The 16,793-nt window shown below is 44.6% G+C and overlaps 1 protein-coding gene across 1 annotated transcript; it reads right to left on the bottom strand.

Moving 5' to 3' along the window:
• Positions 1–2,290: 2,290 nt before the first annotated feature.
• Slc10a6 (solute carrier family 10 member 6) lies at positions 2,291–16,567 on the bottom strand. Its single transcript, XM_051198165.1, has 6 exons — positions 16,187–16,567; positions 9,782–9,900; positions 8,921–9,009; positions 7,543–7,715; positions 4,480–4,637; positions 2,291–2,716 (listed from the first exon to the last, which is right to left on the bottom strand). Exons 1-6 carry the CDS (start codon positions 16,561–16,563, stop codon positions 2,538–2,540), a joined length of 1,095 nt encoding a protein of 364 aa, XP_051054122.1. The 5' UTR covers positions 16,564–16,567; the 3' UTR covers positions 2,291–2,537.
• Positions 16,568–16,793: the final 226 nt, after the last annotated feature.

Raw genomic sequence — 16,793 nt, 5'->3', positions numbered from 1 at the left:
ACCAGGGTTTGGTTCCAGGGGATTCACCTCCCTCTTCTGACCTGCAAAACACTTACACATGTAAAAATAAATATAAAAACAAATATTTAAATGAAATCCTTGGCCTGGGCAGATGGCTCAGTGGGTAGAACATTTTCCTCATGAGATGACAGGACTGAGTCTGCATGCCCAGAACCCACCTACAACTAGATACAGGAGTGAGTGCATCTATAATCTCAGGGCTCCTGTGGCAAGATGAAAGGCAGAGACAGGAGAGTCCCCAGAAGCACTGCGCAGCTAGCCCAGCATAGTGACTAACAGGAGACTCCATCACATATGTGGTGATATCTTTCTTGCACAAATAAAGTCTGGAGGTCAGAGAATGGAGCTTGCCACGGAAAGTGACATAGCTGGGCAGAGACAGGGTATAAGCAGGGAGAAACAGGAACTCACTCTTGTCTGCTGAGATGCTAAGGAGGTAAGGTGTGCTGTGGCTTGCTCCTTCTGATCTCTCAGCATCTTCCTCTATATCTGACCCTGGCCTTTTGTTATCTAGACCAATTAAGAACTCCTTTTACACACATACACAAAAGTAAGTAAGGACAAATTTTTAAAACAGGATTTTAATACATTGCACCAAGAATGAGGGATAGGCAAGTATTACACTCATGAGGTAACAGGAAAGCATATGGGAAATGTTTCTAATAATGTCAGGGTAGGTAGGTATGGATTTTACTCATTGTCAGGCACCATGTGGGCAAATACCCACTACAGAGAGCAAACAACTGAAAAGGCCACACGCATTCTCCACAACTCATAACCTTCAGAGAAAACTAGCATTCCAACCCCTGGCCTTTACAGCATTTTCTAAAAGACTGATAAAGCTAAAATGTGTGAAAAATGTAAGTCTCTACAGCAAGAGACCTAATAAGGAAACAAGCTAGGAGATCTTTGACAACATACAGGACAAAGGTGCAGCCGCCTGTAACAAAGTACGAATCAAGTAGCCAACCACGGCAGTTTTGAACACTGAAGAGGCTGAAGCAGGAGGATTTTTGAAAGCTTACAACTACCTTAGACATCCCGCCTTCAAAAAAGGCAAAAGAAAAATATCATGGAAAAAAAGGCAGGTCAAACACATGAAGGAGAAAACGAACATAAAAAAAAGTTCTAGTTCATGATTTCTATATAATTTTAATGACTTGTTTCCACAAATCAAAGCAATGAAAAAGTTAATTCTTAAACTAGTGAGACTGAACAACAGAACCCTTCCGAGGCAGAGCAATCGGCCCAAGATTTTGAGGAGCAGTGGACCTGCCCACTAGAGCTGCAGGAAGGAGCTTACAAAGACTTGAGCATGAGGGCCAGGGTTCATAGCAGTGCTCCACTGTGAGGTATCTAAATACCCAGTAATAAAGAGGAATTAAATAAATTACACAATTTATATATAAATTGTGTTATATATAAATATATATATAACACAACACTCAGACGTAGACACTGTTCTGAAGAATGAGGTAGGTAACACAGATGTATGAAGGTGCTCTGAGATCATCATCAGTCCACTGTCAGAACACACAGGAAACAAGCTCCAGGCTTTTTAGATGACTTGGTACACAGGGAGACTCAACTCATGAGTTCTCTGCTGTTTTGGCGTTTCTCTGCAAGTGCTGTGTCTGCTTTGGAGGTGCTGGGCACTTGTTGGTTCCTCTCTGGAGAAAGAACTATCCCTGATGTTCACTTTTTAGATTCTTCTCACGTTTTTATTCCATTCTCTCTCAGCTTGCATTACGTTACACACATACCCAAAATTACAAATGCTTGCTCCCTTAGCAATTGCAACTGGGGAGCCTGCATGGGACCAACCTAGGCCCTCTGCATGTGGGTAACAGTGTGATCTGTTTGTGGGGCCCCTGGGAGTGGGACCAGGACCTGTCCCTGGCACATGAGCTGGCTTTTTGGAACCTATTCCCTATGGTGGGACATCTTGTCCAGCCTTGATGCAAGGGGGAGGAGCTTGGTCCTGCCTCAACTTGATATGCCACGCTTTGTTGACTCCCATGGGGGGGGGGCCTGCCCCTACCCTTTCTGAATGGAGACAGAGGAAGAGTGGATGGGGGGGTGAAAAAGGGAGGGGAGGGAACGGGAGAAGAAGAGGGAGGGGAAACTGAGGTTGGTATGTAAGATAAATTACATTTTTTTAATTAAAAAAATAATTCCATCGCTGAAACTCATTTTCTCTTAGCGTATCTTCTCTAAGATCTCCAGGGCCCCTGGTCAAAGCCAAGGAGCCACATGGATCTAGACCTGCTCCATCCTGTGGTGTGAGTGATGTCACTACACGGTGTTGTCTCTCAGCTTCCAAGGGAGATACCTACTGCTCACTGCCAGCCACCACTCGCTGTCCCACAGGAGACTGGATGAAAAAATGTTGCATATTCACACAGACCTGCCAATGATGTTTGCTCATCAGAGCATGGTCTTTACTGGCCATGAAGGACGATGGAGGGCCAAGCTGGCCTGTGTCTCCCACTGTTCACATGAAGGAATGTGACTGATTACTCAGCAACCCTGTGCTGCTGCTCTGGCCCTGATGGCCTGAGAGTTACAGCAGCTCCGTCATCTTCCTCCAAGAAAGCACTGGTCTCTCTGGGCTTGTTCTCATAGCCTGCCTCCGGGCAATCTGGGTGCTGCCTCCTGCGTTCACTCTTCTGCCACCTCTTGTATGCCTGATATGCTAAGTAGAAAAAAAAAAAAAAAAAAAAAAAAAAACAAGTAGCATAAAAATCACTTTAGCAGAGTACAATCGGGGACAGTGCATACTCATCTGTACTGCAGGAGAGTTGCTCAATTCGCATGAAAGGTGTGTGGAAACACGGGGGAAAGAAGTGAGAAGAGAAAGCTGTGGAATGGAAGAGTGCTGGGTATCAGAATGGCTCTTTCTATGTAGAATCGGGATGCACCCATCACATTTCTGAGCTTATTCACTCACTCAGGCAACAAACACTTGTGGGGCGCTTAACTGCATCAGGCACTTGCCCAAGTGCTGGGATACAGCTGCAAAGAAGCTCACCACGATGTTTCTTGAAAACTTTGGGTTTCAGAACTGGCAGTTTGTTCTTCTAATAGTATCTCCATATCCCACGGGAAAGTCCCAATCCCAAGTGTTCCATACATCATTATTATCATACCAATAGCATGTGATAATCAGTATGTGTGCTGGGTAGTATTTCAACATTGGGTACTGCAAAACCTCAGGAGACAGAGCCTAGCCAAAGGAAGTGCTTCACCAGGGTCACAATTTGAGGGCCTTTATAGCTTGACTTTGCTTGCTGAACTCTCTCTGCTTCCTGTGTGCAGATGAAATATGACCAGCTAGCCTCCTGCTACCCTGCCTCCTGCCATTATGTACACACACCCCACCCTCTATAACTGTAAGCCAACGTGAGGTCTCTCATCTTGAAAGACCTAAAAAGTAATGTTAATGATGGACTAACCTAAAAACCAATATCTGTTCCTTGGAATTTGCTAGCTTCCTCACACAAGGCCCTGAGATAAGAAGAATTCACACTGCCCCTCCTTTCCTGTGAGTCAACAGGTGGTAAATAGGGTCAAGAGATAGCTGTAACTCTGGTTTGCCCAGACAAGATTAATTAGCACACCTGAAGCCCTAAGGTCTGCTGACCCTAATAGTAGACCATCCGGCCTCCAAGGGTCACATACTCAATGGACAGAGGTTCCCATTCCCTCCCTAAGCTTGTGGGGTTGCCTTTAAAAACACCTGTGCCCGGGGGAGGGGGCTTCTCCCTAGCCTGCGTGCTGGAGAAGCCATTTGAGCAAACGTTTCCTGTTCATTAGAGCCTCTTGCGTTTTGCAGCAACTGGACTGGACATTGAGTTCTTGGGGTATCGACCGAACCTGGAAGACTCCTCATTCTGAGGGTCTTACAATCTATAAGTTACTTTGGGGTACTGCATTTTACCACAGCAACAGAAAGGAATATCATGTACAATCAATATTCCATCAGTAATCACTAACTTTACTAGAGCCTATTCCAGGGACCAAGACCAAAACAAATTGATGTACATGTACATATGTGTATTCATACCTTCTTACAATTTACCTCCCCCCAAAGTAACTCATATTTGACTGAGCAGGTAGGAGAATAGCACATGTGTGCATAAGATTGCACTGTGTCTACACTTGTATATACATGTTAGGTTTGTATTTGAAAAATCCTCCACACCAGCTGAGCCTGAATTTTCCATCTCTGGGGCCCAGAAGTAGCTGAGTATTTGAGGAAGCTCACAGCTCTGAGTAAGACAGGACATAAAAGTTCAGTTATCTGTGGTTTCAAGATCTCACTCAAATGGCTTTTAAAATATTTTCTATGAAACACCCACTGCATCAGAGTATCCTGGCTTTATACTCCGTGATCCCCAAAAGTGTGAGGCTAAAGTTACATCACAAGGGCAGGACATGCAGAGGAAATTCACTCACCTGCGACAATGAGGAGCCCATGCAGCACTTGGAAGAGTCCGTAGGCCAAGGCAAAATTAAACAGCTGGACCAGGTACTCGGCAGTGAAGGACAGCTGCAACATAGCGACACACAGCTGGATGTTCTGAGCTCCTGTCTCTATGGAAATCGTCCTGCACCTGTCAGTGAACAGATTGAAGAGATGAGAACTAACAAAAGGGTATGTTCATTGACAATTACTACTGGGATCCTCTTCTGTACATGACAAAGATGCCCCATGGAATAGGGCCTCAAGAACCCTGGCCCAGGAATCGGAGTAGAAGGACAAGAGGCACACCCGGAAAGATTCACGAACAAGTTGAACAATGATCAGGGCCAGGAGATGCCATGGACACTCAGCAAAGTGGCAGCAGAGGTTCCAGAAAGCTTTGCAGAGTAGTGAAACTACAGAACTTGAAGAGGTCACCAATACCAGGGGAGTGACAGCAAAGAACGTGTGACGTGTGAGCAGGCACGAGTGTGAACGTGGCTTCTTCAGGAGGGGTTTCTTGTACTAAAAGCCAGTCTGCATGCAGAGGAGGAATGGAGGAGACCAAAATGGGAAATTGAGTCAGAGGTGTGCAACTGAACAAAATAAAAAGCATGCCAAAACTCTAAATGAAAAACAAATGTCAGAAAGATTGCTATGATAAATAATAAATTTTATAATAATAATAATAATTCAATAATAAATTTCTCTTTGTTGGTTTTCTGGCCACAGAAAATGGAATAAATCTTACTTGAAAATGAAAAATGATAGGAAAAGGAATCAATGGCAGAAAGCAAGCTTGGAGGGTGGATCGAGCAATTCCATTTGTCTCCAGTTTATAAGGCACTTGCAGCCTTCATATATGAAATGAAAGGTTAAAGGTGCTTTGTTGGAGCCAGGATTCCACATAGACGCAACAAGGTGTGAAATGGGACAAGTTCTGTTACACACTGTATTCCTCCTACCTTCCTGCAGGGTACACTTCCCTCAAACTTCCTAGCTTGATGTGCCAACACTGCAGAGCTGCAACTCACCTGGACCATTCAGACCATTCGCAAAGCAAATGCAGTCATCTCTGGCCTCATCTCTGTCAGGCTAGGGGATGCAAGAGAGAGTAGATAGCTGACAACACCTTGGCATGAGAACTCTTAATTTTTCTCCAGATCCAGCTGTCAATCTCTATTACTTACTATTGACCTTGGAAGCAAACCTAGGTTCAAATCCAAACTCTACTTTCTAGCTATAGGAACTTGGTTACATTCCTAATCTTCTCTGAAGGGCTTGCTCATCGGTGGGTGGGATAATCACAGCTCCCTGCTGTCAGGTTGCAACAAGAAGAAAGCAGGGTTGGATGAGGCGGGGCCTCACCCGGTGCTTGCGCAATGCTCAGTGGTGTTCCTGGGTAGAAGAGAGCAGGGAGTAGAAGCCAGCAGCAGCGAAAGAGAAACCCAAGCCTTCCCCACCCAGCCTTTCGAGTCCAGACACTTTCCTGTAATCATCCCCATTTAAAAATAAACCTACTTACTGAAAAACAGAAAATACTCCCACGAGTTGCAAAAGAACTGAAATCACCCTTGACTTCCCTGCTCTAAATTGCCATTTCTTCCAGTATTTTTCCATGTTATTTTTTGCCTTTTTTTCCCCTACAAAGTTAGAAATCAACAATTTTAAACTAAAGTTTAGCTCTGGATCATCATCCAACATTGGGATTGTTGCATCGGACCTATCACATGCATACATGACCCTATTGTTAGATATTTAAATTGTTTCCCTTTTTACCTTATTAGAAGGCACTGTGATTAGCATCTTATTCATCAGTATTCGTGTGTGTATCTGATCGTGCTAGCACTAGAATAGATTAAAGGTGAAGACACCTTTAATCCTGTCACTCAAGAGGCTGAGACATGAGAACCCAGAGTTGAAGGTCAACCAGGTCTGCATAGCAAGACCCTGTTCTCAAGCAAAGTAAACGTGCTGAGTTACTAGTCCTAATTACACACGAGGCTGCTTATACAACACTAAGTTGCATTTCAGAAAGTTAATGCTGGTGCCTGCCACTATTCCCCCTCGTTATTATTCCATTGCATTCATGTCATGACATGTGTGCCAACATGGAGATTATCATTTTTAAGATTTCACGATATTTATAAATGTATAACCCAGTCCAAATGGCAATATTTAAGACAAATTCCTATGTCATTCTTAACAAGTAATTCTTTAAAAATCTGGCACACTGAACAAGGATTTAATTTCTTAAAATTTACCCATGCCCTACTATGATCTCTACATTGAGCAGAACAAGTTCACCCCTGATATTGACCCATGGCCTTCACACACCACCCTTCTCAGGTTCGTAGTTGAGACAGGGTCTTTTTATGTAGTCCTAGCTGGACTTGAACTGGTCAGAGACCAGCAAGCCATACTAAAGCCATAACTCTACATTCATAAGCTACAACGGATGCTGACGTTTATGTCAACTTGGCACAAGCTAGAGCTGTCTGAAGGAAGGGAACCCCAATCAAGAAAATGTATCCGTAAGATCTAGCTGTGGGACATTTCTTAATTGGTGATTGATGGGGAGGCCGGTGGTCCTGGGTTCTATGAGAAAGCAGGCTGAATAAGCCATGGGAAGCCCTTGCAGCACTCCTCCATGGCCTCTGCACCAGCTCCTGCCTCCAGGTTCCTGCCCTGACTTCCTTCAGTGATTGCCTGCAATGTGGAAGTGTAAGCTCAGTTTGTTTTTGGTCAAGCTGTTTCATTGCTGAAATAGTAACCCCGACTATATTAACCCCATTCATGTAGCTTTTGTCTATGTACAGAATCACCATAAGCTTTCTGACCACAAGCAAAGTGAAACCCTTCCTGTTTCCTAGCAGAGCCAGTAAAGCCTACCATGGTATGTGCTCAACATACCTGCCTTGGAAAAGCTTACAGAGCCTGGCAAGAATCAGAGGTAGAGCTTGTGTCTAGCACACACAGGTCTGAAAACCCGAGTCTCGGCATGTGCACGCATGCACAAGTGCACTCACACGAGCACACCTTATAGATAACTATACCTTTGCCACGATTGGTGGGCGAGGAGTGCCAGCAGGAAGCCAGCAGCGTGGCCAATCAGAGGGAAAATGAAGCTGATGATCAGAAGAGTGACATCTGTGTTCCATCCCTGTGCCAGAACCACACCAGTGACTGCCACCACCAGAAGGAGGATGCCACCAACGATGGCCCCGACCTATAGCAAAGCAAAAAGGTCAGCGTTTGGGAGCCACAGGTGAGGTTCTTCCCCGGTGAAGCCAAGCTCGGCACAGGCATAAAGGTTTAAACTTTGGCATTTACTGGGTGCATGAAACCAGATAAAGTGAAGGCCTTTCTTCACAGGCATAACTATGATGAAGTAGATTTACAACTAAATAACAGATGGGGTGTCTCTGATTGGGAACAGTACCATTATGCAATGGTACAAAAAAACCACAAGTACACAGAAAGGCTAAAATGGGATTTTTAAAATGTTGTCAATTAAAGAAAAATAATTAATGACAAAGTGCTTGAAAAGAAAGTTCCCATAGTCACACTGCCCTGTTCTGTAAACATCCCCCCTCCCCCGGAATGTTCTTTTAAAGTGAAAGGGCCAAGTATGGGAAGGGAAGGGCCTCCCTCACCTGGCCTCTCTTGCTTTCTTTGGAGCAACAATGGGCATTGTTCAACTGGGACAACGCCCACAGAGGCACGGTGAGCTCAGGCTGGACCAAACCATAAACTCCAAGCTGAAATAAACTCCAATTGACCCCCAAACACTCATTTCTTCCTAAATGTAAAATACAGCTAAGACTCTTTTTCAGCTTTGAAGAAACACAAACCTCTGCCTTCTGATGTGATGTTAAAGTCATTTTAGCAGGAACACTTATTTCTCATATAGATAAAAGACAGCACTGCCAAGCAAGGGAAGGGAAGGTGACTAGGTTCCCACCATTCCATGGCCAGCCCTCAGCGCTTTCGGGATGATTTCTCCCACACCGTGTCACTGATGAGGTCAGGAGCCCTTGCTTGTGTATACCAATTACAACTCCAGTGGTGTGTGTGTGCCTGGGAATGCTTTGGCAAGACAGCTCTTCAGCCCTCTCCTGAGAAGTCACCATGTTCCCACACACTGAGGTTCCATCGTGCATACCATACTGCAGGGAGGAGCTTCACCTTGCAGGTACTTGTGGGAAGCCCAGGGAGGGACAGGTCCTGGACATCCCAGGCCATGTCAGGCCTGAGTGTTTCTGTCCACTAAGAGCATCATGTTTTCCAAGATGTCACAAACACGTATGGGCCACTAGGAGTGACAGAGCAAGGCTCCCAGACAAAGGGCAGGACACAGGCTGTACTGGGACAGCTCATTGGTTCAGCCTTTTCGTCTCTGGTGATGTTCTGTGTGTAGGCTGGGGTGCTGACCTTAAGAATGACTTTCGCTTGCTTTGGCCACCTATAATTCACATAGACACCGAAGGCCACAGGAACAACCAGGGACCCAAGGGTAATTCCTAAAAAGAAAGAAAATCCATCAGACAGTGTCCCCTCCCCAAGGGCCCCATACTTTCCCAGGAACTTCTATTTCAATTAGTTAACAGCTTTGAAATAATTTGGGGGGGGGACAGTTTGAGATACAGTTTCTCTGTGTAGTCCTGGCTGTCCTGGAACTCAACTTTGTAGCCCAGGCTGACCTTGAACTTAGAGATCCACCTGCCTCTGCCTCCCCTGTGCTGGGATTAAAGGTGTGCACCACCACCTCCTGGCAAGACAATTTTTGAAGGGTATGTGCTACTAATAAATTCCATCATACCTGGGCCACTGTTTCTCTCAGAATCCTCCAACAATCAGCCATAGGGACAACAGAAATACACTGGTGAAAATGAGAACAGTCCCTCTCAGTCTATGACCTTCCCAGCCAGGGGGCAGGGCTCATAAGAATATGAACCATGGTTTGTGGACACCTAGTCAGTATGAGACACACTGTGAGCTCAACAAGTCTCTCTTCTTCATAAATACACTGCCTCGGGCATTTCACTACACCAACCAAAACCAGCACATAGGGGCTAAGAGTCTGGGTGTTAAGGTCAGAGTCCTCAGGTCTACACTGCATGATCTCCATCAAGTCACCTAACCTTGCTAACCCTGAAAGTATAAGAAGCAGAACTAGAAACTAGGAGGATTGATTTAGATGATGCTAAACACTACATGAAGAGATTTGTAATTATCTGTCATCTGTACCATTGTTATTGCTCTTCCTACTCATTACATAAGCCCCATACAAACCTATGCTCTGATATGGAATGGTGAGACTCTGCGTAAGGTTCCAGGACCGGGTGTAGAGGTAGAGGCAGAGAGGCATCATCCCCAGGGCAGCCACTGTGGAACAGGTGGTCATACTGACGCTGAAAGGAAAGTGAGACTCTTAGGAGGGAGAACCAGAAACCAAGGACCTGTCCCTTACTACTTTAGTACTTAGTCTTGGGCCAGATGTGGTGGCTCACTGGATAGAAAGAGACAGGTGGATCTCTGTGAGTTCAAGGTCAGGCAGGTCTACATAGTGAGAACCCCATCTCAAAAGAGTTAAGACTGTAGTCTTTGCCAAAAGCAACCCCTAGAACCCACTTTTTCAAAGCAACTCCACTTTCTCAGAGATTACAGGGGATGAACGATTAGAGAGTTCACTGCTCTCAGCTCTAAAGAAAGCATCCCAGAATTTCTTAAACCCCTTTGGGGCTTGGATAAGACAAGTTAAAATACCAAAAAGCTGACTAAACACCTGTCTGGTACAAAGTATTAAATATTAGGAAGCCATCAGAACACTTGTGTAAGATTCTGGCTGGGTACAGAAGAGCCTGTAGTTACTGACTCCTCATGGGGAACATTGGAAAGCATGAACCAAGTTACGGAATCCCAGAGAGAGACTCCATGAGAGATGGTGGACTGAATTAAAAATATTCCTCCAAACCTTCTGGCTAGGAACAAACATTGACTTGAAATGACTCTCACTTCTGCAGCAGGACTCCTCCAAAGTGAAACCCCAGCACCAAAAGTCTAGAATTTTCTGTCGGATAGATACTTGCCCAAAGCTTGTGTTTGCAGTGTAGACCACTATAAACATGGTTAAGCCCTTTGACGTCTCTCGAGAGTGTTGAGAGGCAGATCTCATCATAACCTTATTACATACTTATTTCTCCAAAGCCCACCCTATTTCATGCTTCCAAGTTCTTCTTGCCTCCTCCATGAATAGTCTGCCTTATCTGACCTCCTCTTCTTATCTAGGGGAGCTCTTTGAAAATCGGAGTATATAGCATTTTTCATGATTCAAACTTTTTGGATAAATTTACTGTTTATTGTTGACTTTGTTCATGATATTTGTCATAATTAAAATTTATGTAGTTAAAGCTGTTGGGTATTTTGCCAGGTGTGATAGTGCACCCCCCCTTTCATCCCAGCTTTCAGGAGGCAGAGGCAGGTGGGTCTCTGTGAGTTCGAGGCCCGCCTGGTCTACATTGTGAGTTCCAGACCAGTCAGTGCCACATAGGGAGACCCTGTCTCAAAAAACAAACAAATGGAACAACAGAAGGCCTCTAAGTTCCTCATCCTTGTAAAGATGTCCTCCATTCCTGGGGGCATTCAGACATCATCTACATTTTACTTCTTTATGGCTTGATAGGCTATGTTTATATTTGTAACTCATTTGAAGTTTTTATTTTATGAACTAAGACATGAGGCAAATGTGTGGGTACATTTTGCTCAAATAAGCTGAAGTACTTCCTTTATCATGTACTAAATAAATGCCCAAGTTTTTCAAACATTTTTGGAAAACTCTAATTTAGCCCACTGGTAAGTAATTTTTTTTCCTAAAGAAATACCAGACTTTCTTAACTAAATTGTCTCCATGAAATATAGGGTTGCCAGGCAGTTCTGGCACATGACTTGGGAGGGAGAGGCAGGTGGATCTCTGTGAGTTTGAAGCCAACCTGGTGTATGCAGTGAGTTCTAGGATAGCCAGGGCTGCACAGAGAAACTCTGTCTCAAAAAAAGAAATAATATAGGGTCAATATTTCCACATAAATTTTTCTTTTTAAACTTTTTCTTCTAAAAAAAGTTTTTGCATATCTTTCTGTCCATATAAAATCTAAAAATATTTTATTCTGTCCAGAGTAGCCTCTGGGGTCAATCCCCAACACTCAAAACAAAACAAAGATGTCTTCAGCTAAGCTAGAGGAAGACCATCATTTTGCCACAGTTCTTAAACCTGTTTCCATGGGGATGGTACCCTGTTTCCATGGAGATAGTACCCAGGGAAGTTTTCCAAATGCTTGACCTGTGCTGTATGCCTTGGCTCTCTGCTTACCAAGTCCTGGAAGGAATTCTACATTGCATCACATTAATCTTGAACTGTGGAGTCTGGAATGCTCCATACCACCCCCATATGGTTTTGGCTCCAGCAGCAAAAGGGTAAGATTCCTCACTGTAAAAAAGTTAAACATCAGCAAGACTGAAACCTTGTCCCCAACCTCTATAGAATCATTCAATCCTGTGATACATTTGATGGTTCTGCAGAAGGACAAGAGAAGACCCATCTGCTGCGAACACCAACCAAGCTGGAACCAACCAAGCACAGAAACTGAACTGCATTATGTTTAATGGGAAGCCACGCCTTCCAGTGCCTGCCAAGAAACTCCAATGTGACATCAACACAGGATGTGGCCAGCTAGGTCCCTCCACTGTTCACATGGTGGAAAATCGCAGGCATTATCTGACTTCAACATAACAAGATTCCACTCGCACTAGGAAGAATGGCACCACCAACTATTGCAGAGAATAATGAGACAGGTTCTGCAAGACTGGACAAACAGGTAAATCCTGAACCTCCCTTACAGCAAGGAAATGGCTTGTTCCACTAAAAGGCAGTAAGTAGTCAATAACATTCTACAATTGGGGCTTAAGTTATTCAAATGTTGTTTTAATTTTAAACCCAAAAAATCAAGAACTCCAGTTCTCCAAGCTAAAGACATATCTGTTTCCATAAAAGTAGAAATCTGGTTAGCCAATGGACACCAGTGCCCCATAAGATTACATCCTTATAAGCTATTGTAGGACAGAGTTCACAGCCAGTGTTTATCGAGTGTTGAGTACTGTGAACCACATTTTGTACCTCAAATGTTTTTTTTTGTTTTTGTTTTTTGTTTATTTTTTGTTTGTTTGTTTGTTTGTTTTGCTTCTCACTGTTACGATAACTGTGTAGATGTCATTTCTATCTTGATATCAAATAAAATAACGTATTACTTGAGTCTGGAATGTCTCCCGATAGGCTCATGTTTTGAAGACTCAGTCCCCAGTTTGTGGCACTAAACTAAGTGCTGTGGAGCCTTCGGAAGGTGGATGTGGCAGTCAGTGTGGTGTCCACCTAGCTTGCAAGAAGCCTTGGGTTTGAATCCCAGCCCTGCAGGAAAATAGGCAGGGTTTCACATGCATGTTTTACATGCCTGTAATCCCAGCACATGGGACGTCAAGAAGGGGAGATAAGAAGTTCAAGGTCATCTTTGTCTACATAGCAAGTTGCACCATTCTGTCTTTAAAGAGGGTCTGGCTGGCAGAGGTGGGTCAGTAGGGGCAGTCCTTTTGAAACTCGGCTACCCAACTCTGGTTTTCACCCTTGTCTTTGTTCTCTGTACCACATGAGCAGCCACTGCCTCGTGTCCCTGCTGCTGAGCCTTCCCTGAAATGACGGACTAAAATTTCTCCGACACTATGAGCTAAAAATAAAAGTTTTTCTCCCTTAAATTGCTTCTGCCGAGCATTTTGTCATAGTTTCAAAAGTAACTAATGCAAGTTCAGTCTCAGTTCCCTCTCCAAAAATCTGAAGTGCCAAAGGCCAGACCAGGTCAGACCCAGAGGCTGAAGACCTTCAGTCCCTAGTAGACCAGGTCAGATGCAAAGAATCACTCACTACTCTGCCAAGGACCAAGGCCTTCAGCTCAGAGGGAAAACCGGGCACAGAAATACACACCTGTATTTGCAGGACTCAGAGGGCAAAGAAAGGGAAAAGAAAGAAAAGTTCAAGGTCATCCTTGGCTATGATTCAAGTTTGAAGCCAGCCTGGGCTACATGAGACATGTCTCAAAATAAATCTAAAAATGGAAGGAGGCTCAAGAGAAATTCACTGGCCAAAGCTGGCCACCAAGCTACACAGACACCACCACTAATGTCCAGAATCTGTTTTTGTAGTTAAGGATACATACACACATCTGCCACAGATATCAAGAAGTTGTCCAAGCTGCCCTGGATTGCTTTAATAAACAGTTTTCAGGGGGAGGGAGGGTGGTTATTGCAGTAACACAGGCAAAAGACACGGTCACTGCGTCACTCATTTATCCAGGCTTTGCCACCACCAGGCCGGCACTGAGCACACACGAACAAAGCCTCAGGTAAGACAGACCTGGTAGGTAAGGCTAGCAAGTTGCACAGTTGCAAGACCTTCCAACAGGTGACCAAAAAGTTACAAATTTGACATTCTGGGCACAGAGGACAGGCAGCTCCATCAGATGAAATATTAAAATTAGGGTAGGGCACTCAGGAGGCACAGGCAAGAGGATCTTTATGAATTAAAGGCCAGTGAGCTTAGGGAAGCCAAGGCTATACACTCAGACCATCTCAAAAAAGAAAAGGAAGGAAGGAAGGAGTAGGAACTTGGGTTTTACCATTCCTTTCTCATCCCTTCCCTGTGTTTCATAAAAACAACTGCTCAGAACTCCTCAAGTGCACATGTGCAGGCTGGAAAGCTGAAGACAGGGCCACAAATACCTACCTAACTCATTTCATGCCACGTTATCTGCAGTAGTCAAAGGGTGGCATGTGCTGTAATCCCAGCAGCACACAGGCAGGAGGGTCCAGGCCAGTCTGATCGCCATACTAAGTTCTAGGCCAGCCAGGACTACATAAAGAGACCTTGTCACAAACAAGAAACAAAAGGTAGAAACAACTCAGTAGCCACCGAGGAATGAACAGGCAAAGCAGGACACACACAGTGTGTCTAACAGAGGAGGACCCCAAAGGGTGTTAGGCTCAGTTAGGCAGACAGACCCCAAAAGACAAATATCGTGTGAGTCACATATATGAGACATCAGAGGAGTCAAACATGAGATGTAAAGCAGAATGGATGTGTAACAATGTGAATGTTCTTAATGCCATTTAATATTGCTCAAATGGTAGATTTTATTGTGTGTATTTTATAATGATTTAAAGCTAAAGGTAACCTCAGAGAGTGCTTTCCCAATGTGGGACTGAGAGCCAAGCATGGTGGCCTGTGCCCGTCATTCCAGCACTTGGGAAGCGGAAGGAGGAGTGGGAATTTAAAGACATCTTTAGCTATGGATGAGGTCAGCCTGGGCTACGTGAGATCCTGGCTCACAACAAATCAAAACAAATGTGGAAACTGAGGTGCAGTGTAACCAATGGCTCCATGGGGCTCAGCTCCTTGAGCAGGCACTGTGCTCTGTTGCCTGCCTCGTAGATGACAGGTCAGTTGGTGGATTGTGCTAAGTAAGAGGTCTAAAGTACACAGAGAGAGACACACACAAACACACACTCTCACATGCATACAGAGACAGACAGACAGAGAGAGACAGAGCTCAAGAGCACTGAACTTCAAGTAGTGGTGTATGAGTGGAGATACAAAGCTGTCAAGATTTTTTTTCAAGTGGGTAACAATGGGCATTGCCATACAATTACTTGTCTATGTGGTATGCACCCATTAAAATGTATAGGCGAATTCTGTTCAACACACTAAATATTCAGTACACGCAAGAGAGCTAGAGAGAGCCCTGAAGCTGCCTCACTGTGGTCAACTCCCACTTCAGTCGTCAGTTCTGACGCATTTATTCCTATATAGTAAATCTCAAGTAAATGGCATACACATGCAAAGATTTACATTTATATGGAATATTTTCCCTAGGCAGGATGTAAATGTGTTTATAAGCTAGAAAGACCATTGTTTTTTTTTTTCAAACTCCCTCCCCCTCAATACTGACTCAATTCTTCAAATGTTGTTCTACTTCTCATCAAAACATCTGACCCCAAAACTGTGGGATTCATTCACCATAGTTAAAATGGGTTTAAATGACGGGGTTTAATTTTTCCTGGATTGTTTATCTACCCCATCAGTATAAGCTCTGGTGTAAGCCTAAAGGAGACAAAGGTTTATCGTCGTATTTCTCAGCTGCCCTGGAGTCCTTCATGCAGGTTCTTAAAACATTACTTCTCAAGAAGGACGTCATGGAGACACTGTTGAGAGCAATGTGGGCGAAAGAGACAAAATGAAAAGAAAGAGCCGCTTGGGTACCATTACCATCACTGTCATTAGCTATATGGGATTATCGGTGCTGTCCTGGGAAATTACAGTCAGGGATGCCAACAGGCTTAGAATGAGTACAAGCTTAAGAAAAGTCATCTCTGCATATGAACGGCATCCCATCCATGACTCAGGGTAGGAAAAGCTGCCAAGAAAGCAGAAGTTGATTGCAGCAGAGTGAGCTTGGAGCTGAGAAAGACTGCCCAGGTCTCACTGATGTTTGTAGTACTTTCCACTCAGAACTACCCAGAGATTGCAAGATTTTGCACAAAAGTGTCCTTGACTCCCAGTCAGACAAGGAAACCCTGTAGAGCTTCCCTACTGTGACTTACCTGAGATCCATATCTCCATCAACCCAGAAGGTGAGGACATTAGAGATGGTGCCCCCAGGGCAACACCCCATGATGAGGACAGCAACAGCTTGGAAGGGTTTCAGAGAGAAGGCAATGGCTAGCAGATAGGCTGTCAGAGGCATGAGCCCAAACTGACAGAGAAGTCCAACCGCAATGCCCCAGGGTCTTCTGAGGTGTGACCACAGCTTCCGAATCTCCACAGAACATCCGAAAGAGAACATGACCAGACCCACCATCAGGGCTGACACCACGGTGAAAACAAGCTTCAGGGTCCCGCGGCCCTCCATTCCCCCTGGCAGCTCTCCTTCCATGCTATTGGCAGGGCAGGTGGAGTTGCTTGAGGAGTCTGCACTCATCTCATCTCATGAACTGGACAGCAGGAACACACAGAGAGGAACAGCGGCAGTGAGCACTGGGCAGGTCTATCCGGATACATTTCCTAATGGTGCAATACAGTAACGCTGGGGAATCCTTCCAGTTGCTGTTGGCCAACCACATGATTCGCCCTAATCTGATCAAGTTATTCACAAGTGACATTGTAAAAGTAATGTAGTCAGGCAGGAAACTCAGCAAACTATGTCAAGCA

Source organism: Phodopus roborovskii, unplaced genomic scaffold (genome assembly GCF_943737965.1).
Source record: "Phodopus roborovskii unplaced genomic scaffold, PHOROB, whole genome shotgun sequence".
Taxonomy (NCBI): Eukaryota; Metazoa; Chordata; class Mammalia; order Rodentia; family Cricetidae; genus Phodopus; species Phodopus roborovskii.
The sequence above is the reverse complement of the archived record's forward strand: the minus strand, read 5'-3'. Positions and strand labels throughout refer to the sequence as shown.